The sequence below is a fragment of the Danio rerio genome, chromosome 9 (genome assembly GCF_049306965.1).
Source record: "Danio rerio strain Tuebingen ecotype United States chromosome 9, GRCz12tu, whole genome shotgun sequence".
Lineage (NCBI taxonomy): Eukaryota > Metazoa > Chordata > Actinopteri > Cypriniformes > Danionidae > Danio > Danio rerio.
In genome coordinates, this window is record NC_133184.1 from 36,045,928 (window position 1) to 36,070,049 (window position 24,122).

The window sequence follows — 24,122 nt, forward strand, 5'->3', positions numbered from 1 at the left end:
TAGTCGTCGTTTTAGCTGCCGTCGTCCTGTGGTTTTGCTGTCCTGTCCGTGTGTTTTCCGCTTTCATGATTTTTGAATTGGTTTGATCAGCTGTGCAACTATGCATCGTTGTCCTCCGTCGTGCGTACAAGGGAGCCGACATGGCTCTTTATAAATGGATTTGAATAGTTTTATGGAGGGTCGAAAGCAACTATAAGCTCTATCCCAAAGCAAAATATCCAAATATGAAATGTTTTACAAATGCAGATACCAAAGATTGCTCTGTTCTTGTTCCTCTTCCTTCCCAAACCCTTCAGCTTGTGTGTTGTTAAACTGAACCCAGCTCCGACAGTAGTCCTAACCTCAGTAATTCCAAAGCTTAGATGTATATTTTGGTATTTTTTCTGAGATGCTTATGGGGAAAAACAAACAAACAAAAAAAGTTTGACGTTTTTTAATTTTCTTGTTCGTCGGATCTGTTGCTCTTTTTTTTCTGTCACAGCATGGAATTTAACTGCAAAACTGTCTTACCGTAGATTAAAGAAATAATAGTATTTTTGTATGTTTTTTGGATGTGTCGGTGTATGTGATATCAGTTTCACTGCCCAACTTACCATTGTTTTTAAAACATGAAAAAAGGTTAAGTAAAAAAAAAAGACTGTATATAAAACTTTCATCGTTGATTTCAAAAGAAATCTCTCTCTGTACTCTCATTTCCATCTTTCCTACGGCTGAAGCTCAAGGAATGTGCTCCATTTTTCACCCGGTCACATACTATAGATTGTACTTCTCCCTTCAGAACGCTGTAACTCTCACTGTTGTAATAGTGACGACTGGTTGGTTTCTCAGTATCACTACAGATCTGAACTCTAGTGGCCTGTAAAATCAAGCAAACACACACACTCCAAGACTGAACGCTAAACGGCTACGTCGCTGTAGCTTAGAACTGAATGATTGTGTAGAATATGAGTATGTGAATCAGGATACATGGTAGATTTGATGCATTTGTCTGCTGTATTTTGTTTGTTTTTTTATAAATATATATATAAAGATAATCTTTTACTGTAACTGTACAGTTCTCTTTTGTTGTAAACATCATTAAACCATTTTCCAAGTGTTTTAATATTCTAAGATGTGCTTGTTTTTTTATTATTCTGACTCAGGACATTGAACGTAAAGAGATGATGTGTATTCGTTTATTTTTAGCCTTGCGGTTTACAGTAATCACAGTCAAATGGATTATTTTACACTTTCAGGATATGTAGAAAATCGTCTCTTACATCTTCAGAGAGAATTTCTTTTAAAACACAACATGTCATTAACATACATTAATAATTAACTATCTTTCGTAACATACATAAGACATAATTGCAAATATACAGTATACTATATGTACATATACATGCATTCATAACGACTGTTCAAAGGATTGAGGTTGATGATGATAAAAAGCCTTTAATTTTCACAACACTGTTACATGCAGTGAAATGGGACCCCTCTGACCATACACAAACATCACACATTTCAGGGTAGGATAGGTCAGTCGAGAGGTAGCATTTTTAGAATTCTATAGATAAGAGAAAGAGGGAATATAATTTATAGAAAGAGGAAATAAGATACAGTCAGGTTTATAAATATTGGGATATCGACACAATTCTTATATTTTTGGCTGTATGTACAAAAAGAGGAAGGCCAGATTAGAGTTCTAAAAAAGCCTTTACAGTGCTGAAACAACGACCTATGGACAGATGAGATCAAGATTGAGTGGTAGGGAGAGAAAAGAGAAGGAAAGGAACTGCTCATGATTTTAAGCAGTGAAGCATGGTGATGGTAGTGTCATTGTGTGGGCATGTATGGCTATCAATGGAACTGGTTCTTTTGTATTTACTGATTATGTGACTGCTGACAAAAGCAGTAGGATGAATTTTGAAGTGTTACAGGCTGGTATTCTGCTCGTATGCAGCCAAATGCTTCAGAACTCATTGCTTGGCACTTTACAGTGCAGATGGAGAATGACCCAAAGCATACTGCTAAAGCAACCAAAGAGTTTTGAAGGGGAATGTCATGCAATGGCCAAGTCAATCACCTGATCTAAATCCTATTGAGCATGCATTTCACTTGCTGAAGACAAAACTGAAGGGAAAATGCCCCAAGAACAAGCAGGAACTGAGTAGAGGACTGGCTGAGCATCACAAGAGGTTAAACCCAGTGTCTGGTGATGTCTATGAGACTTCGGGCTGTAATTGACTGCAAAGGATTTGCAACCAAGTATTTAAAAGTGAAAGTTTGATTTATGATTATTATTCTGTTCAATTACTTTTGGTCCCTTAACAAGTGGGAGGCGCAAATGCAGACTATTGTAATTCCTACACCGTTAACCTGATTTGGATGCAAATACCCTCAAATTAAAGCTGACATACTGCAGTTAAAGTCTTGTTTGTTTCATTTCAAAATTCAAATCCTCTGTGTTGGTGTCTAGAGCCAAAAATGTTAGAATTGTGTCAATGTCCCAAGATTTATGGACCTGACTGTACATTCGGGGAAAACAGGAGGTAAAAAAGGCCTTTTTTAAAGCTGATGCTCAAATTCATGAATAAAATTCTCAAAACAATACAATTTATAACAATATTATTTACAGCTTTAATTTCTCATCAATTGAATCTGTCCTTGCTGAGATTTTTTTTGCTTCTTACTGACCGCAGTCTTTTAAACGGTGTGTGTGTGCGTTTATACAAGCAAGACTGCAAAATACTGATTATTCATACTAGCTGTGTAACAAATACAGAAATCAAGACACAAGTGCATCCTACAAAGATATATAATTTATCTGTTGGCAGATTTACAAGTTGCTCCTCCGTCTTTGCTGTGTGTTCATACAGTAGGAAACGTTTCCATCTCCACAGCCTCAGCTGCGTCCCTTTTTCTCCCTGTTCGGCCCTTTAAAGAAATAAGCCAATGACTTTAATACAAGAATACCATCTCCTATTCAGTATACAAGCACCCTTTTAGTTATTCTTGCCAAATGTATCCTCTATGGCCACATATGTTTCTGTAATGAGGGTTTCAGGTAATCACAAAATAGTTTGGTAGGTTTAAAACTGCCTAGAGTTGAGAAGGTTTTGTACAAGACCAATTTGATCAGATTTGAGCTACTTTTAAAAAATAGGATTATTGTAAAGAAAACATAGACTTTTAAGTGTTTCTGCACTGTAAAACATACATTACGTTACATTAGTAAAAGTGACAAAGTTTTATTAAGTTAAACCTTGTATTACATGGTCGCCCACTGAAGCCAAGCAAGGCTACGCTCTGTCAGTACCTGAATGAGACCACATGGGAAAGCTATGTTGCTGCTGGAAGTGGTGTTAGTGAGAGCAGGAGGGAGCGCTCAACCTGTGGTTTTTGTGGGTCCTAACGCCCCAGTATATTGATAAGGACTCTATACTATTCAGTGAGCATCGCCTTTAGGATGAGACGTTAAACCGAGCTCCTGACTCACTGTGGTCGTTAAAAATCCCAGGATGTCTTTAAAAAAAAAAAGAAACGAATTTAACCCCGGCATCCCAGCCAAGTTTGCCCACTGGCCTCTGTACATCATGGCCTTCTAACCCCCTCCATATTATAACTAGCTTCATCACTCTGTCTCCTCTCCACCAATCAGCTGGTGTGTGCTCTGGCGCAATATGGCTATTCGTGCGTCATACAGGTGGATGCTGCACACTGGTGTTGAATGAGGAGATTCCCCCCAAAAAAGTGTGTAAAACAATTTGAGTGTCTAGAAAAGCACTATATAAATGTAGGGAGGATAATTAATATTATTATTATTTATTAATTGTATTATTTTATTATTATTGTTGTTGTTGTTGTATATATAAAAAGTTGGTTGAAGCCTGATTAACTTATTAAAAAATGTAAGTAACAACATTTGTTGTCATGACATTTTGTAGTATCATGTTTTAGTGTGTCGCTATATTTATGTCTGTAGATTTCACAATAATTATTTTTTTTCCAATTATATGTACTTTTTTTCTGTTCACAATATTTTATGAATTATGAAGCTCTGATTCTCAAAATATTTTCAGTACAAACCTTTTATTAATGTAAAAAATATAATTGTCAGTTTTTTTTCATTATATGCAAATTAGTGCATGTGTAATAAGAGTAATTTGCATACTTAACATTGGTTTACATTTTGTAAAAAATGTTAGCAGTTCTTAATGTAATCAATTATCAGAGGAATTAGATTTATGCAAATTTAAAAAAAAACATTTTTTTTCATCTTCACCCACAGTGTTTCATATAGAGAACGAAACCTGCAAAAACAATCAATAAATATTCAAATATATAAATAAAAGTTTAAAAAATTATAAACTCCTGTATAAATAAAATATTCAATATATGAATATATGAAAAAATATATGTATATTATAATAAATATACCTATTATATTATATAATATATAAATGTATATAAAAATCCACTAATTCCTGCATAAATAAATATTTAAATAGTTAATAGTGCAGGCAGGAAAATAATTAAATAAATTACATGAATGTTGGGGGAATAAGAAAATGCCAAACTGTTAGTTGCATATTTACTTTTTTCTCAGGTCAACATGCCAATGAGAGGCTGTCTGTCAATCATCAGAAGGCGGTCTTTATGTCATCATTGGTTGATCGGTTGAAAGTTTTGCAGTCAATTTTTTTTGACTGTGATGACTCTGATGATTGACAGACAACTTCTCATTAGCATGTTGATTTGTGGATTTTTCCATATACATTTATTTATTTAGGCATATTTATCTGATGTTTTATTTATGCAGGAAGTTATGGATTTATTTATTTTTTTGCAGGTTTCGTCCTTCATAATTTCGTGTTACAATGATCGGCATTTCAAATATTAAACCAAGAAAAATTAAATCACATTACCTCATTAGATTTGCTCTTGGCTTTGCGTGGCTGCAACAAAAAGATACAAAGATCAATATTTATATTGATTTGCCAGGTAAATGAAAGATCGCCTATGTGCATTTTCCCTCTAACCCACAAACTTGTCTCGTATCTGTGTACTTACTTTTCCTTTAGTTCCTATTTGCTGGTATTCATCACTCGCATGTGCTCTCAGTTCCTACAACAAACCAAGGTAAATACATCAACCACCACTGATAGAAGTGCACGACTGTAAATGGCCACAGGAGGGCAGCGGGGATCGGAGATGACTACTTGAGTGAAGAAGCTTATCTGGTTCATCTCATCTGTTTTCACAGATCTGATCCACATCCTTTCTAAAAAAAAATTAAGTGGCAGTTACCTGATAATGTGTCTCTGGTTCTCGTCTTCTAATCTGAAAATGTAGATGTACAGGGCAGATGTAGGTTTAGGCGTTTAAAACATTTTTTTTTTCTTTAAAGAAGCAGCTAGTACTGTATTTTCGATTAATAACAAGGAAGTGAGGACAGCGTTCAACTGTTTACAACATGTTTTTCGAAATAATCAAATAAGTTACTCAGTCTTCATGTATCCAAGATACATGACTTTCTTTCTTTGTTGACGATAAAACACATTTTGAAAGACGCTGCATATATTATATATTAACTATTAGCTGTAATTTAGCTTATTAACTATTAGCTGCAACTATTGACTTCCATAGTGTTTGTTTTTCCTCCTACTATGGAAGTCAGACAGTGGCTACTAGTTTTCAGCTTTCTTCAAAATAGCTTATTTTGTGTTCAACAGTAGAAATAAACTCAAATGGGTTGGAACCATATCAGGGTGAGTAAATACTTCATAGTACATTTTAATTTTTAGGTGAACATTTTTTTTTTACAATGAATAAAACAAGATGGTACTTACCGGTCTGTCCAGTTGTTGATAATCGGAGCCCACCTGAGGTAGATCTAAGTCCTGGAAAATACAGCACACATGTTATAAAAAAATCACAATCTTTTGTACGCTTTCTCATTACTGTTAGGCAGTGCTTGCACATATGTGAAATTGTGAATTTGTGGAAGTTTAATGTATGGTTAAACTATAGATATTTTCAGATGCACTAGCCAAGTTCATAATCTTAAAATTAATTATTAATATTTAAGTGTATTCGATACAGAATCACAATGTGTGTATAGTGAAAGTGCAGACATAACACAAACAATGACATCGAGAATTATTTGTTGGAATATTTTTAAAGACTTGTTCATGTTAACAAGAACAAAGTTGTTCATTGTTGGTTCACTTTACTTACAGTTTCTGATTGTAATAAAGTATTAGTAAATAATAAATATAAACATCAACTAAGAATCACACCCCTTATACTGTACAAGTACCAGCTCAATTTAACTTTATTGTTATTTATTGTTAACTAAGGTGAAACTATGTTAACAAATAAAACATTTATGTAGATTTAAGGCAAGACACTATAGGCCTTCTGCTGAGATTGGGAGATTTGGAACTTTTTTGGCTTTTCATTTTGTTTTTTCAGCCTAATGGATAGAAAACATCATACATGCATACATAAGTACATTTTATGCAAATATGTTCCTGTACATACTTAATTTGTATTTGCAGATTTTAATTACAATGCATATTTTTTTCTCCTGCACTGAGCCATAAATATCTACTTCAGCAAAAAATTTACCATTTTATCTGTTGAATCTGTGTTCTAAAGGTTTTTGCAGAGTCATAAACATGACTAGTTATTATTTACAACATTTTATTCTACTTTTTGCAGTATGTTCTGAATTATGTTTGCAGAATTTGCTGAATTATGGAGTAAAAAAGACATAATCCCCTTTGTGAATAGACTATAATATGTCAAAAAAGATAGGCAAATTTTGGACTTGGCGTCATCCAATGTTTCAATAGTTTGTTCACCTTCACGGTGTTCCAAAACTTTAGAATACAGAACACAAAAGAAGATATTTTGAAGCATGTTGGAAACTGGTAGAAATTGACATCCATAGTACACAGTAAAATATTCATTAATTAGCAATTCTACTTAGCTTGTGTTTCAGGTTTTTTTTTAATGCTGTTAATTGCATTATGGGACCATGATCTTTCTTCTGACAGCTTTTAACCTTTAAAAGTTTGCAAAAAACTGTTTAAAGTGATATATTTTCTGGATTGGTGTTTTATATTATGCTACAAAAACCTTGTAATAAACTGTTAGTACATTTTCTGTTGTTTTACAGACTTATTTCTCTATATATACTGTTTCTTATACCCTTATTATTTCAAACCACCAAAATGTCAATAAAAGTCACGTTGTTAAACTGTAAAGTTGAATTTACAACAGCTCAAGGAGATCAAGGCCCCATAACGTAATTCACAACCATGAAATAACGGAAAACACTTGTGAATCACTAAATATGGAAACTGTTAATTAAGAGATAAACAGAGTAAGGGAACAAATTACTTTGAAAATCAATGGCCACCCGTGACCATCATATCTTTCTTTGTGTTCAACAGAAGAAGAAGAAAAACAGAAACAGGTCATGGGTCATGACATGGGTCAAAGTTGGCCCATAACCTTTCATTTGGCCCACCATCCCATCTAAATAGAGAGAGAGAATGCTTGGGAGGAACAAATGGCTTTGACAGAGATCGTCATTTCGAATTTAACGTAACCTTTCTTTGTTTTATTGTTGAGCTATAAAAAAGCCATCTTTTGTAATAGATTTGTAATAATAAAAAAATGTTAGTAACTGGGTTATTATAGTGATAAATGCTAAAATTATAGGAAAAATTTTGTTATGTTTTTACTGTTACCTGCAGTGTCTTGCTTTAAGTGTTAGAAAGTTCTATTAGTGTGATAGTTATCATGGGGCTTTAAGGAAGGAAGACAAAATTTCAAGGTTTCAGCCATTTCAGTAACCTCAAATGTTAGATTAAAAGTTAGTCAGGCCACATATTTTCAAACGCCTTTCGAGGTCTCACTGAAAATATCATACAAATGTGTTCTGTGAGAACCAACATGCGATTACTCAATCATTGTAAATCACTTTATTATGTCTTTTACATACAAATATATCACAAAAACGGTTAATGATGTTAATTACCACATAAAATGCCGAGTTTCACACAATCAATTGTTGCGACAGCATAAAGGAATTAAGCTAACTTGTTAGTTTTTGCAAACTTAAGTGCGTTTAACATAAAGCAATTAAGTTGTCCCAAAAACTCTAAAGAATTGTGTTGTTTCAGCTCATTTTAAATAAGTAGTTTGAACACACAATAAACACTATTTTTTGAGTGTTATTTGACTGTCACTAAACATCCTGAAACATTATTCTTATTGTTAACTAATTACATTTAATTCCTTTGTTGTTGTTTTTTACAGTGTAATGACCCATTTATTACAATACGGATCAACAAATCAGGTATGTTTAAACCTTGAATATGAAGCATGATTCACCAAAAATGATTTAGGGATGATTACTTGGACTACACTGAAAAAATGCTGTCTGCAAAATTGTTGCAAACAATTTATTTGTGTTGAATTTAAACAAACAAATTACATTTAGTATTGTTTAACATAATTTGTTTGTTTAAATTCAGCCCAGATAATTTGTTTACAAGCCCTTAACTTAAATTTTTTTAGTAAATCCAAGGAATCATTTTTAAATTATTTTTTTCAGTGTACCTTGGAATTTTCTTAAGTTAAGTGGTTGTAAACAATTAATTTGGGTTGAATTTAAACAAACAAATTAAATTGAATATTGCTAAATTTAATTTGTTTGTTTAAATTCAACACATACAAATTGTTTGCAACAAGTTTACATAATTTTTTTCAGTGTGTCTGGGACATGTGATTGATAACTCACTGTATAGACGGGCTCATTGGGGTTACGGACCGGAGCTGCAGGATCTGGAGGAACGGGCCCTTCTTTTAAAAACTATGCCGAATAAGGGAGAAAACAGGTTAGAGATTTAAGCCATGAGATAAACTTCTTCACTCTGAAAAAAGAGAGCAACTTACCTTCTCTCGAAAGTAGAGAGCGGTAAAAATGATGGAGTACACCAGCAGAATAACATCTAAAATGTAGCAGTAAGTCGGGTCGCTTACAGTGGCCTCTGCCGAAGAAACAAACACACAATTGTAAAAAACGTTCATGAAGTGACGTGGTGGAATTAACCTGATGATTACTGATTTTTTTTTTTTTTTTTGTGTTGCTGCTTTCTCTGAGGTCTTTAATGATAAAAAGGAAGGAAACAAGAATGAATAAAGAGTGGAAAATTGAGAGAAATGACAAAACGACAAGAAATGAGAAGCACCTTTATTGTCTAAACTGCCAGACGATCAAACAAGATTAGAAAAAATGTTTATTTTTAGAAAGATGTTTATTCAGTTTTGAGGTAACTGGCAACTTGTCTATCATTAGCAAAATGATTTATATAGGTGTCTTTGTGATTCTGTTCCAACTCAGCCATTCCTTTCGTTTCTGTAGTCACACGCTTGACTAATACCTCATAAGTACTGCATTCCCAATAAAACAAAAGAGGTCAATTTTAAAATTCTTGATGAAATATATCCAGTGAATAGTACTTTGGCACTTTCATGCTTATTTTGTAAAACTGAAGATGAAACCCTGATTCACATGATTTTTTTCAGTGTGAAAACACAAAAAGCTTTTGGAATAGCTTATCTCTCAATATAGGTAATTACATTCCTTCTTCCACCCCCTTTTAACTACAGGATATTTGTTACTATAAAGGTAAAACTAATGTCTCAGAGAACTACATTATGAACTTTTTTATTTTGTATGGAAAATATTTTATTTACAAACAAAAATTCTTGTATTCGCAGCCTTCATGAGTCTTATAATATTTCATATCTAAGTTTGTATTTACCACTGCAACGGCACACAAAATAACTGCTGGATAATGACCAAAACTTATAACTAATTCAGCCTGCATTTTTCATATTAGATGAATCTCATGTAAACTGGCTACAACCTTACAAGTAAACCATTGAGACCAATTAAAATGTATTATAAACTATCAGAAAAATCTATCTTCTAGCTGGATGATTACATTTTGCACAAATAATCATAGATGGCAAGATTTATGGAACTTTGGAAAAAAAGATTTGAGGTTTCAGATTACTACGAAGAAATTCTACAAAAATGTTTTGATTGTGCATGCTTTTAATAATAATTCTTAATAAGTCTGGCTTGAAATAACAAAGACATGCATCGGTTAAAAACAAAAAGGTATTTTTAAGCATCAAAAAATTAAATTGTAAAGTGACTTTCCGTTTTACAGTTGAAGTCATAATTATTAGCCCCCCTTTGATTTTTTTTTTCTTTTTTAAATTTTTCCCAGATGATGTTTGACAGAGCAAGGAAATCTTCACAGTATGTAATATTTTTTTCTTCTGGAGAAAGCCCTCTTTGTTTTATTTTGGCTAGAAAAAAAGCAGTTTTTAATTAAAAAAACAAACAAACATTTTAAGGTCAAAATTATTAGCCCTTTTAAGCTATATTTGTTTTCGATAGTCTACAGAACAAACCATCTTTATGCAATAACTTGCCTAATTACCCTAACCTGCCTAATCTTATTAACCTGGTTAAGCCTTTAAATGTCACTTTAAGCTGTATAGAAGTGTCTTGAAAAATATCTAGTCAAATATTATTTACTGTCATCATGGCAAAGATAAAATAAATCAGTTATTAGAAATGAGTTATTAAACCTATGATGTTTAGAAATGTGTTGAAAACATCTCTCCATTAAACACAAATTGGGGGAAAACATTAAACAGGAGGGCTAACAATTCAGGGGGGCTAATAATTCTGACTTTAACTGTATTTGTTTATTCAATGATTAACTGATCCTTCAAATCTTAATCATTAGACAGAATTAAATATTTGCAATAGATTAACATTATTTCACCTTTAATTTGATCATTTTACGTCCACAAAAGTCATTTTGAACATCAGACGCTTGGTTTTAAAATATTTTCGATGTATGTAAATATCACGTTTGTAACTTTAATTCGATGTGGAATTAGAACAAAATGGGACATCTTGCCCTTATTTAAAAAATAACAATTTGTTAAAACCACACAAAACAAATATGTCTTGCCCAAAATATATTGAATTATTGATTATTACATTATTTCCCTCGTGCATTCATTATGATGCACCAAACACTTTGTGAGATTTTGCTTTAATCATTTTTTTAAATCAACAACACTCAAAATGACTTGCAGCTTGTTCAAACTACTTTTTAAAATGAGCGGAAACAGCACAACTCTTACGTTTTATTTGAAACAACTTATATGTTTTATGTTCAATGCAGTTAAATTAAAAACTTTGATGTTAACTTAATCAATTTGTGTTGCGACAACATGAAGAAACTGTATGGAAAAGCATTTTTTACAGTGTATAATTTGGTTCTTAACAATGTCAATATATTTCTCCATTAATGATAGTTTAAGAATTATTGTAACAACTAAACAATTATTTAAATAAACGTATAAAGCAGGCAAAATCGACCCAATGATAGATAGAATGATAAAACGATAGACAGAAAGAGGGATCAATAGATAGATAGATAGATAGACAGACAGACAGACATACAGCAGAATACAAAAGCATACAGAGCAAAATACCTTCAGCAGGGGCCCGGACTCATCTATGTCTCTGTGTGTGTGTGTGTGTGTGTGTGCGTTCTACTTCTGTGGTTTCTCAGCACAAGTCTAGTGAAGAGCTATAATGAGCACAGAACAGTGAAGTTTCTTTGCTTCACTGCAGATCAAACTCTGTAGGTGTTTATGGGGGCTCCTGTGCAAACTTGACCACACACACATTTCATATACTTAAATGGCACAAACTCATCTACAAACGCATGTTCACTGCTAACAAAAACAAAGAGAACAATCGACGTACAGTAGGAAATGGAATTATAAAATACTGGGTTGTCGTAAACCATTGTTGGGTTAAATATGGACAAACCCAAGCATTATGGTAAAAAACGTCATTTCAATTAAATTGAAAAAAATTAACCCAACATTGGATTAGTGAAACCCAGTATTTATTTTAGCATGGAACTAATTGATTCACATTTGTTCACATCTGTATATATATATATATATATATATATATATATATATATATATATATATATATATATATATATATATATATATATATATATATATATATAYATATATATATATATATATATATATATATATATATATATATATATATATATATATATATGTAATGTATTTAAAATTTAAATCAGACGCGAATACAAAGGTTTTTATTTTTTTAAGCCTGTGATTTACTTGAAGAGACTAGTTATGGTTTTACAGTATTTTTATTATACATTTTAATTGTAATAACATTAAACTATGTGTATTTACATGTAACAATCATAAACTGAAATCTAAACTTATTATAAGTACACCATAACATAAAAAAACAACTTAGAGTATAACTATAGATTAACTCTTAACCCTTGTATTAACCTTGTATTAACCATTGAATAATACAAACTTGTACTGTACATACCAGTAAGTACTTAACATATTTGTTTTTGCTTCAAATGCAATGACTTCTCTTTATTTAATCTGGATAACTCTGTAAACATTAAATTAACATGCAAAATTTTTTAATGTCCTGTCATTTTGTAACCACGGTGATCCTGTACCTAATTTAGTGATATTTTAAGGTAATTTGCCAATTTGACAATAGGTAATCTATGTCTATAAAAGGTAAGGAGTGAGGGAGGGAGGGGTTACTTGGGCTATTTAAAAAGTCAATCATGACATAAATTAATTTACACAATTCTAGTTAATAAGCAATACAGATTTGGCCTCAAAAGTAAAAAAGTGTAACCAGAATTGTGGGTTAATCGGAGGGTTAAAGTATAATCATATGTGATTATATTTTACATCGACATCGTTATCATAACGAATTAAGAAATCGATAAATGCTCTTACACTATTAAGCACAACAGTCAACTTTATCAAATGAAATGAGTGTAGTTACTCAAAATTTACTGAAAGTTAACTCTACTCATTTAAATACCTCATTACTTCAACTTAAATAAAGTAAGTTCACAGTACTCATGCAGATTAGTTTTTAACTCAAATGATTTGTTGCAATTAGTTTGCGCAAACGGTTTGAGTTGCCTTAACTTACTGGGTTTTACAGTACTCAGTTGGTTTGAGTTCTCTCCATTTATCAGGTTTTACTGTGCTCAAATTGCTTCATTTACTCAAATGATGTAAGTTCACAGAACTCATTGGGATTAGTTTTTGAACTTAAATAGTTTGTTAATCGGTTTCCTTAAATGGTTTGATGTAGATTCACTTTTTGGGTTTTACAGTGTGGAAATCAATCTGCATTGATTGTTATGCAATCGTAATTATATATTTGACTTAGATTCATTCTAAATGTCCGAAAAATAAATGTGTATTTGGGATTTCTGGTAAGATAGCTATCTGTTTTCACTCAGTTTAGTCAATTCTTCCTCTTACTGAGTGATACCGTACATTGATATACTGTAAATATAACAGGAACCAAAAGTAGTTTAGTTTGTATGATTTTATTAATATTTGCAATATAAACCTTTATGAATAAATACTCAGAAATGTTTTTGAAAAGGATTATTTCTCATCAACTATAATACTATTTTATGTTAAAAGTTATTGAACTCTGTGATTAAATATTTGTTAACTGAAACCTGGACGCACCCACTGAATCCACCACATTACTTCAAAACACATTTATTTAAAAGTATTTTTATTTTAATAAAGTATTTCATATTACTGAATCCTAACCTTACGCATGTTTTGGTGCTGCAAATATTTATATATCTGTTTTACTTAAACTTTTTTTTAATCACAACAACCACAACTAATATAACAGTCATGATAAAGTTAAATATATATTCTTATGTTATAAATCATCTCTAATTATTATAATTATTGTTTAACTTACATGGTAAATAATCTAGTATAATCTACACAGCGTGTATAAGCAATCCTTGATGTTGTCGATTTAAAAAGCAGCCATTGAGCTTCAAAAACACTAAAAGTTTCGCAAAAGGTGTTTCTGAAATCCTCCTTTTTTAATCTCAGGAAACAACATTTAAACACGAAGATAACTGTTACAGGCAATCATAGCAATGTAACCTTTATATTGCAAACACAGTCGGCGCCTAAAACCTTTCTGCTACAAGTATTGCTGGTTGTGTTGAAACTAAAATGGCCACACGAAGATGATCTGATGTTTGACCTTAGGAGAAAACACTCACAAAAAATAAAATAAAATCATCTAAAAATTCACTCCAGATTTCACAAATGCATATTTCACAGCCACTGAGATTCATAATGAACCATCACAATTATGATTTTTTGATGATATATAGTGAGTTATGAATCTTCCAAATATATATACGACACCGAACAAATACATAAAAAAGCTTGTACCTGCAGAGGACACACATGAGGCCAACAACAATAGAGTGCTTGTCCTGCTCATTTCCATAACATTCCCTGAAATGCTGAACCTTCCTGTTGCTTGGCCTGTAAGTGATGTGCAGCAGTTTTTAGCTCTTCTGTTTTGATTGCTTCTCCTCTGTGTCTACTTTTACCTTACAGGAAGTAGCCCTTGCCCTGGGTTTTCTGTTCTAGTGAATGACAACCACGGCCTCCATCAAAGAGGCTCTTGTCCTCTCATCTCAAAAAAAGTCTCACCAGCATTTCCTGTATATTTTTAGACCCCTCGCTGACAGTTACGCATCTTTTCACAAGATACTTCATAGCCGATGTGCATTGACAATCTGTTGCATTGATTGTTTCTATTTTAACAGCATTGGGTTAACGTATATTTACAAGCTATTTAAATTTACAAGTGAAATGTCTGCAAGGAATTGTGCATTATTTAAACGTGTGTTTTAATAGATGAAGAGTAATATAATCAGGCAATATCTTAAAAACAGACACCATAAACTTTCAGCTCATATACAATTTAGCTGATTTGTTTTCTTACTATTTAAATTGAAGTTAAAAAAAACACATTGACATTTGCAGTTGACAGGACATATTGTGCCCCCTGCTGTTTTGCATTTGCAATAGGTTTGGTTGTGTAAGTCAACACAAATACTTTTTAGATATTTTTAACTCTCCTACTAACCAGTGGTGTGAAGTAACAAATTTCACATACTCAAATTACTGTAATTAGTTTTTCTTAGTAATTGTAATTTACTAAGTAGTTTTAAAAAATGTGTACTTTTACTTGAGTGCATTTTAGTGCTGTATCAGTGCTTTTCCTCCACTACTTTCCTTCAACCTGCATTATTCTTTATTTTTCTTGTCTATGGGGATTAGAAAAATCATTGATTCCTGTCCAATCAAATCACACATAGAAGGTTAATTGACTCATAATGAACTACCTCAAGACATGGGCGATTTACAAGCATTTACCCAGAAACTGTTTAGATTCAGGGGTGGGCAAAGTCGGTGAGGGCCGGTGTCTTGCACAGTTTAGCTCCAACTCTAATCAAACACACCTGCTTATAGATTTCTAATGATCTTGAAGACACTGATTAGCATGTTCAGGTTGTGTTTGATTAGTGTTGGAGCTAAACTATGCAGGACACCAGCCCTCCAGGACAGAGTTTGCCCTCTTCTGGTTTAGATGCATGTCATTGATGAGAAGATGACAGATGTTTACTGTTTGATGACCAAAATGGCCTTAAACACTTAAAAAAAAATAATAATTGTATTTGCTGAACATTTCCAATCAAATGCATAACAAATCTTAAAATGGGATATTCACATTTCAGCAAAAAAATCTGTTAGCAAAAAAAAAAACAAAAATAAAGAAAGAAGGAGAGAAAAAATATACATTTATAGAACAAGAGCAGGGTACACATAACAATTACTATAGAGAAGGGGAGTTTAGTTTTTGGAGTATATTCACAGTTCTGGTTGCTTTACGACTTGAAAGTCCTTTAAGAGTTTCAAAATAAATGTTTAAATCAGCCTTGAAATGGAAGATGTTAGGCTTCCTCTCTGACCACTTACACTTGTGTATATAAAACTAGCCTAATAATTGTAAAACAAATAATAATGATTTTACATAAACAGGTGATCCTTATCTATTTCTTTTTTATCTACATAAAATATTACATCTCTTTTCTTTATATTAATTCTATGACCATCAGTATAATAAATAGACATTCAACATCAAACCAAAACATACATATTTAACATACATACAATTAAAAAAAACTAATGCATAACAGTTTCAACATTTATTCCACAAAAAAAAAAACAAGATTCAGAAAAATCTACTTTTTATCTCTTGATAAACTGATTGGTTGGATATATTTTATGAATAATTTTTAAGTACGTTTCTCTGACTTTTTCTTAGTGACACAATGTTTGTTGTTGTTATAGGTTCAGATCAAGTTCCAGTTGATCTTCTCAAATTGGTTATTCCAAAAGTCCCAGACAGCACACATACGTTGGGCCGACGTCGGCCGAAGGTCAACACGTCGGCCCCTTTAATTCTAACATCGGTATATGATCGGCCAAACATACGCATGATCGTTCGGTCGTGTGTTCTATTGTTCCAGCTCAACAAACGTCGGCTCTGCATCGGTTAACGACCAGAGGCCGACGAAGCACTTTATCTCTCATACCCATGAAAGAATCCGGCAACATATTTGGTTTACAAGTAAGTTTTTGCGTGCATAATAAATTAGACAACGCGACATGCATCATGTGAACTGCGTCGGTCGGTCCAGCTTTAAATAGCCTACATTAATGCAGTAAAACTGACCAAAATGCCTACAATACATGATTTCAATTCATTAAAATATAAAAAGTTTTATTGTTATGCTTTAATAATGAAAACGTTGTTTTTTTCTGGTGTTAACTGCTGTTTGCTTTTTTTATTGTGGCTTTTTCTACATTTCCCAGTGTAAAAATCAAGTATGTTCTGCATTTCGGCTGTTTAATTAAAATAAACACCTTTTTACAGAGTGACATCTTTGTTTTATATATACTTGCATTTATATTTATTGGTTATTTATTTTTGACAGTGAATCTGATGCACAAATAAAGTGTTTGTTTTGTAACAGTTTAGTAGGCTATAAAGCTCGTCTTAAAGATAATAGCGTATATAAAACTGCTAAATACATTTTAAATTCAAGATTTAAAATACAAGGTTATTATTTAAATTGTCTATGGAGTGATCATGTTTATAAATGTAATACTGCAAGACTTTAATGTGCGCGCGCGCGTCTTCAAACACTGGAGCGGAGAGGATGTTGCTATGGGAAACGAAGCTAACACGACACGACACCACCCAAAAGACACAACACGACTTCTCTCAAGCTGCCGTTTTGACTGTTTTCAGGTAAGTTTAGTCCCTAAAACAAAGCAAATACTACATAAAACTGTTCCTCACACATTTATTATTGGCAATTGATGAATATTCAGTTGAATAGTATGTTATATAAGAGTGGTAAGTCTTCGTAAAAGTCCGTTAGCATATTAGCACTGGTAACGTTAGCGTCAGGGTAATATTACGTTAACTTACTTAATGTTAGCTCTTGTTAAACTTGTTTGTTAAAGTTTTGGCTTTTATTTATTCTTTATGTGTAGATGAGAGGTTTTGTCAATGTTTTATTGAATGCACTCCATATGTAGTCTAAAATACGCATTGTAACGTTACTGTAAAGGACCGTGAATCAAAAGTTCAATCGTGTTTTGATATTTCATGGTATCTTAAACTAAATGTTAAGTAAAAAAGTGTTCTGTGGTTTCAGGAGTGAGAGAATAACCTCCTGCTACAGAAAATATAACTCAAGATTCCTAAATTTCTGAAGGGAGCTGATCACAGAGATACAGGAAAGACAGGTAACTTTAAGCATAGGATTAATTCATATGAATTTCCATTGCACATAATTATGCAAATGTTACATGTCTATATATTATGCATCTGTTACTTGTCTGTATTGCAGTTGTTTTAAGAAAGTTTTGACATTGAAACATGTGAGTGGTATTAAATTTCACATCACATGATTCTTCAGAACTTAGTAAATATATAGATTTGCTGCTAATGAAGTAATATTTGTGATTTTTATTTTGTTTAATTTTTTATGATTAATTGATTTATTAAATCTTAGAAAAAAGTTTACACTAAATTATTTGTCATCACATCTGTTTTTAGCATTGATAGCAATCCGAAATGTTTCTTGAGCAGCAAATCAGCACCATTTGATAATCACCATTATATTAGTTCAACCTCAAGCACTAAATCAACATCTTAAAAAAAGATTTCTGAAAGATCAAGTGACACTGAAGACTTGAGTAATGATGCTGAAAATTCAGCTTTACATCATAGCTATGAATTACATGTATATTTACACTGTTCACCCATCCCTTACACCTTAACTCATCCTCAAACAAGACAATTTAAGCCCTAAATGAATAATTTTTGATTTGTACAGGCATGATATGCAACTTGTATTCAGTCGTTTTGTTTTTTCTTTCTTTTGCTTTTGTTTTCCACATCAACTGAAAAGGAGGTCTAAGTTTAACCTAAGTGCCGTGTTGCTGATGAACATCTTTATATGTAAGTATATTTTTGACTGACTGCCAGACACTTGTAAAACAGTGATGAGCAAACGAATGGCCGTTCTTTTAAAAAGATCAGGGAGATGCAAGTCTGGAGATTAATATACATTTTAATTCAAAATTGATTTATCTGGAAATATTTTATAATGTTTTGAGATATGTGCCCTATATGCATTTAGATGTCCATGCATGTTTAAAATACTTTTAAATTTAACAATGGCTGCAAGTTATAAAAACATAAACAAACACAAAAATGTTAAAGTAAATTGAGAAAACATTTTCATCAGTTTGACAACAGGTAGATCAGCTCCTGACAGACATGTTAACAGATCAGTTTAACTCTTATTAAATTCATTCATTCATTCATTCATTCATTCATTTTCTTTTCTGCTTAGTCCCTTTATTAATCTGGGGTCACCACAGCGGAATGAACTGTCAACTTATCCAGCATATGTTTTACGCAGTGGATGCCCTTCCAGCTGCAAGCCATCACTGGGAAACAACCATATACGCTTGTTCTCACTCATACACTACAGACAATTTAGCCTACCCAATTCACCTGTACCCCATGTCTTTGGACTTGTAGGCAAAACCGGAGCACCCAGAGAAAACCCACGCAAACGCAGAGAGAATTTGCAAACTACACACAGAAATGCCTGCTGATCCAGCTGCGGCTCGAGTCAGCATCCTTGCTGTAAGGCGACAGCACTACCTATTGTGCCACCACGTCACGTTCTTATTAAATTATATTTATATAATTTTGTGTTTCAGTACATGCTATTTTGGGAAGACAAAATATAATCATAAGCTCTCAGAAAATTCAATAAGAGAATTCATTCATTCATTTTAAGAGAATTAACTGCACAATTACTTGAAATGTGTGGGATTACATTATTTGTTAACCCAAAGTGAGTTTCTCTTTCTTTGCAGTATTGGATGCCTGATTGCAGTTCAACTCCAAACTCAGTTGGACCAGCTGATCAGTGTCTTCAGTATTACCACAAGCTACTGGGCAGATGTGTGGACAGCTATGAGCCAAACTTGGGACGTTTGGTTTTTAGGTAATACCAGTGACAAAGTATTCAGTAAATTGCTTATAATAAAAGATGCTCACTGTTTACTCCCTTATAGTTAAGTTGTTTGCAGTTTCATTGTTGTAAAAATACCATACTTTTTCCTTTTTTTATAAGCAGGTGTGACCGTCTGGGCAGCAGAAACAAGACAACTAATCATAGTTGAGTTGAGATTAGTATTATTAACTTGACTAGTTTGGTTGCAGACTTGTTCAATACTTAACAATTTGTATAAGTTACAAGATCAATGGTCCTGCTATCAATGTTTTTGTAACTTAAATTCATTACAGTTTAGATACAATCAAATGTTCAAACCATCTCTGAGTGAATGACATCAAGGAAACAGGATCAAAAGATCATTCATTATAGACCGTTTCATAGGTAACAGCACATCCTTTGTGAAAAATAATTTATTTTTGTGCCATCATTACAAGACAAAATACATTTCAACTGATTTCAGTTGGTTATATTTTTAGGTCCTCCTGATCATTCTGTTCTCCTGGTTGTGAGGATGTGCAGAGGCTGTATTTGTCAGTGTTAAAAGACTTGTGCAGCTGTATCCAGACATACAAGCAGCCGACAAAGAGTTCTGGAGCAGGACAGACAGGTAGTTCACAGTGGCTAGGCTAGAAGTTTATACTTGGGTGGCCAGAAAGTGGCCTCCGCTATTTTGGGGGGTCCATACAAATACACCAGTGTAAGCTATACTATTGCACAGAAAAAATTAAATGAAAGAATTAATTAATCGGTTGAACACAAAATATTTTAAAGAAAGCTTAAGTATCAAGGTGGCAATATACAGTATGTTACATTGTAGTACATGAGCTGGCTAATACAGATTCGTAAATGTTTAGTTGTTAAGATTAGTTAAATACTAAATCCTATACTTGAGACCTGCTGCATATACAGCTTTAACTGAACTGAATTTAACTAGAACTACACCAGCATTCCAAGTGCTCTAGACTAGCTTTTTGCACTGGTGCGTCTAAAATGTTTGATGGCATTGCATTTAACACTGCAATTTTACATGTTAATTTTTTTTAAAATTACAATCCATATAGGCAATATTGACTTGTAAATGATTAACTAAAATCGGGTCAACACACATTATGGGGATTGTGTGTAGAATTTTAAGGAAATTAATGAATTTAATCCATTTTGAAATAAGACTGAAACATTAAAAATGTGGAAAAAGTAAAGTATCAATACTTTCCGGATGCATTGTATATGGTTTTTAGCGCGTTATCAAAGACTTAAAAAAATAGTCCAACATTATTTACAGCAGCAAAAGACCCTCCACATCAAAAGCTACTGGTCAGCTCACGATTCAGCAAACATCTGAAAAACAAATAGCTTATTATGCCTTCACAAGAAATCAGTGTTTTTGAGTCTAATGAAGATAGTACTATTTTATTAAATTATTATTTAGCCTGGCATGTTTACTGTTACAAAATATTTTAAATGTTTCTTAAAACAAAACATATTGTGTTCAATGGGGAAAAAGTAGCTGTTTTTTACACAGAGATAAAAAAAAACACATTTCAGAGCAGTAATCACAATACTGTGAAACTGTGATATTTTTATCCAAGATTATACCCTCAGAATTTTTTAATTTATTTTTTTTTCAGTTGGCCTATATTCTGTTTTTATATGTTCTTGGAAATGCTGCTGTGCATGAAAATGTGACGATATATCCGGTTCTATAGTTAATTCTGAAATAAATCTTAAAATGAAACAATATTTAAAAATGCAATATTTAATGTGTCAGACACTAAATAAACATGTCAATTCATTTATATTAATCTGATTCCTTAACAGGGCAGCACGGTGGCGCAGAGGGTAGCACGTTTGCCTCACAGCAAGAAGGTTGCTGCTTCAAGCTTCGGCTGGGTCAGTTGGCGTTTCTGTGTGAAGTTTGCATGCTCTCCCCGTGTTGGCATGGGTTTCCTCCGGGTGCTCCGGTTTTCCCAAGTCCAAAGACATAGGTGAATTGGGTATGCTAAAATTGACCATAGTGTATAAGTGTGTGTGAATGAGTGTGTATTGGTTACAGCTGGAAGGGCATCCACTGCGTAAAACATAGGCTGGCTAAGTTGGCCTTTCATTCCGCTGTGGTGACCCCAGATTAATAAAGGGACTAAGCCCAAAAGACAATGAATGAATGAATCCTTAACTGTTAAAATTAACCATTTGAGCGTGCTTAGTTTAGGGTATGTTGTGCCATTAAATTGTCAATAGGTTTTATTTTTTTCTACATTTTAAATCTGCTTTAGCTTTCTTCTTTCCTATAAACCTGGAAATATAAAATATATATTTTTGGTTTTTAACAAATTGCTTATTTTATTCTTAGATTGGTGTACGCTGATGGTCTGCTGAGAATTCTGCTGAGTTGAAGGGATCCTCCTGTCAGACAACCTCTCCAAAGTACAATAGGACTAGTACGTAACATCTTAAACATACACTACTGTTTCATAGCTTTTAGGTTGGTATGGTAAATTCTCTTCTGATAGTGTCAGCTTTATTCAATTAATACAGTCAAGCAGTAATACTGTGAATTTAATACAATGTATATAATTAATAGTGTCACATGATCCTTCTGAAAAAATAGTATTCCAATGTACTGATTCTCTCCTCAAGCTGTTTTTTTTTTATATATAAAACATTTTAAATAAACATATTTTTAGTATTCTTGATGTATGAAAAGTTTATTTTTAAGAGCATAGTATTTATTTGAAAAAAAAAAAGTTTGCTCTTTGATGATTGCTAGCAATCAGACATGTTTCTTTAGAACAAAAAGAATTTGTGGAAAAAAAGTATTCTCACTGAGCGTTGTTCAACTGTGGTCAACACGTCATTTAAGTTTTCAAATAAGCCTAAAAGACCTGATTAGCTGCATAAGGTGCATTTAATTAGAGAGTTGAATATATAATTTCTTCATATATCCTCCTCTATAGCCTACATATAATAGAAGTTGTTTGCTGAAAAACCTTTTTGTAGCAGAAATAAAGCTATGATTAGGCCCACCCGGATTTTTCGCATAACTCCGCAGATGTTTAGCCTATCATTAATTCTGTTTATTTACTTGAGTAAATGTGTGTAAATCTATATTTATTCAGTTTTTTTATTAATTTCAGTAATATTATTGACTAATGTGAAAATGTTCATCTGATTTATGTACAATGCAGTTTGTACAGTAATATTTTCTGTCTTACTAGATATGTTACATGAAAAACTTGCTTTATTTACCAAATAAAGTGAATCTAATTGGATTTGCATTTTAAACATTAAATAAAACTTTAAAATATATTATTTTTTATTTCATATATTAAGGTTTTAGTTATGATACTCCCAAAATAATTCCGCAGACTTCCACCAAAAGTTTCAGCAGAAATAGCAAAAAACATCCGCAGATTCCTCCTGGCCCTAGCTATGATATATTAAATGTGGTGTACAGTGTGACATTTTAGTTGACGAAACTTAGTTTAATTTGCATGTAATGTGGTATCTGAAGATTTGACATATATTTAGAGACACATTTATACTAACACAATGATACTAAAAACCAAAAAAAAACATTCATTATAATTTCACAAGGAATTTAACTTTCAAATGGCTTTTCTGAAAATTAGTGCTCAGACACACTCTTTAAGTTTAAATTAAATTACACATTTTAGCTAGTCACTTGCATAACACATACTCCAGTTATATGTCATGAAACAAATAATTTATATTTGTGGTAATATGAACTGCTGCAATGCTAATCTTTCTCCTTTTGGTTTCTTGCTTTATTTAAGGGTTCCCACTACAAGGATTAGATTTGGCTACTGCAGTCCCGGTTTGGGCCAGCCTCACTTGTGAAGACTAAAGATGAAGACAACATACAAGAACAATTTCGAGGATGGCGACACACTTTTTATTCCACCTATATATCCCCTTTTATGTGTAAGCAACATTCCACAAGATAAAACAAAAGTAAATGACAGGTTATTTCTTTTAATTTTGTCTGTTTTCTTGGAACATTGTACACAATTTACAACCAGTTTTATTTATATAAATAAAGGTCAGAGCAAGAAAATGTTATGTTTTCTTCTGGAGAAAGTCTTATTTCTTTTATTTCGGCTAGAATAAAAACAGTTTTGAATTTTTTAAAAAACATTTTAAGGTCAATATTATTAGCCCCTTTAAGCATTTTTTTTCGACTGTCTACAGAACAAACCATCGATATACAATAACTTGCCTAATTACCCTAACCTGTCTAGTTAAGCTAATTAACCTAATTAAGCCTTTAAATGTCACTTTAAGCTGTATAGAAAAATATCTAGTCAAATATTATTTACTCGGTTATTAGAAATGAGTTATTAAAACTATTGTGATTAGAAATGTGTTAAAAAATATTTCCGTTAAACAGAAATTAAGGTTTTATATATATATATATATATATATATATATATATATATATATATATATATA

General features: G+C 32.4%; 1 protein-coding gene and 2 long non-coding RNA genes across 3 annotated transcripts; 2 read left to right on the forward strand and 1 right to left on the reverse strand.

Annotated features, from left to right (window-relative positions):
• Window positions 1-2,595: 2,595 nt before the first annotated feature.
• On the reverse strand, window positions 2,596-14,522 carry cd247l (CD247 antigen like). Its single transcript, NM_001100107.1, is given in 8 exon segments — window positions 2,596-2,916; window positions 4,908-4,937; window positions 5,053-5,106; window positions 5,290-5,322; window positions 5,832-5,882; window positions 8,798-8,869; window positions 8,953-9,047; window positions 14,419-14,522. Coding segments are annotated over 8 exon segments (459 nt in total). The 5' UTR covers window positions 14,477-14,522; the 3' UTR covers window positions 2,596-2,850.
• Window positions 5,260-9,661, forward strand: LOC141376170 (uncharacterized). Its single transcript, XR_012385546.1, has 4 exons — window positions 5,260-5,750; window positions 7,443-7,596; window positions 8,314-8,353; window positions 8,768-9,661. It is a non-coding gene; the product is annotated as an uncharacterized lncRNA (long non-coding RNA).
• Window positions 14,523-17,286: 2,764 nt separating the features above from the next.
• On the forward strand, window positions 17,287-23,783 carry LOC101887113 (uncharacterized). Its single transcript, NR_125782.2, has 9 exons — window positions 17,287-17,356; window positions 17,769-17,859; window positions 19,510-19,640; window positions 19,770-19,813; window positions 19,943-20,033; window positions 20,113-20,259; window positions 21,471-21,542; window positions 22,003-22,090; window positions 23,447-23,783. It is a non-coding gene; the product is annotated as an uncharacterized lncRNA (long non-coding RNA).
• The last annotated feature ends 339 nt before the right edge of the window (window positions 23,784-24,122 follow it).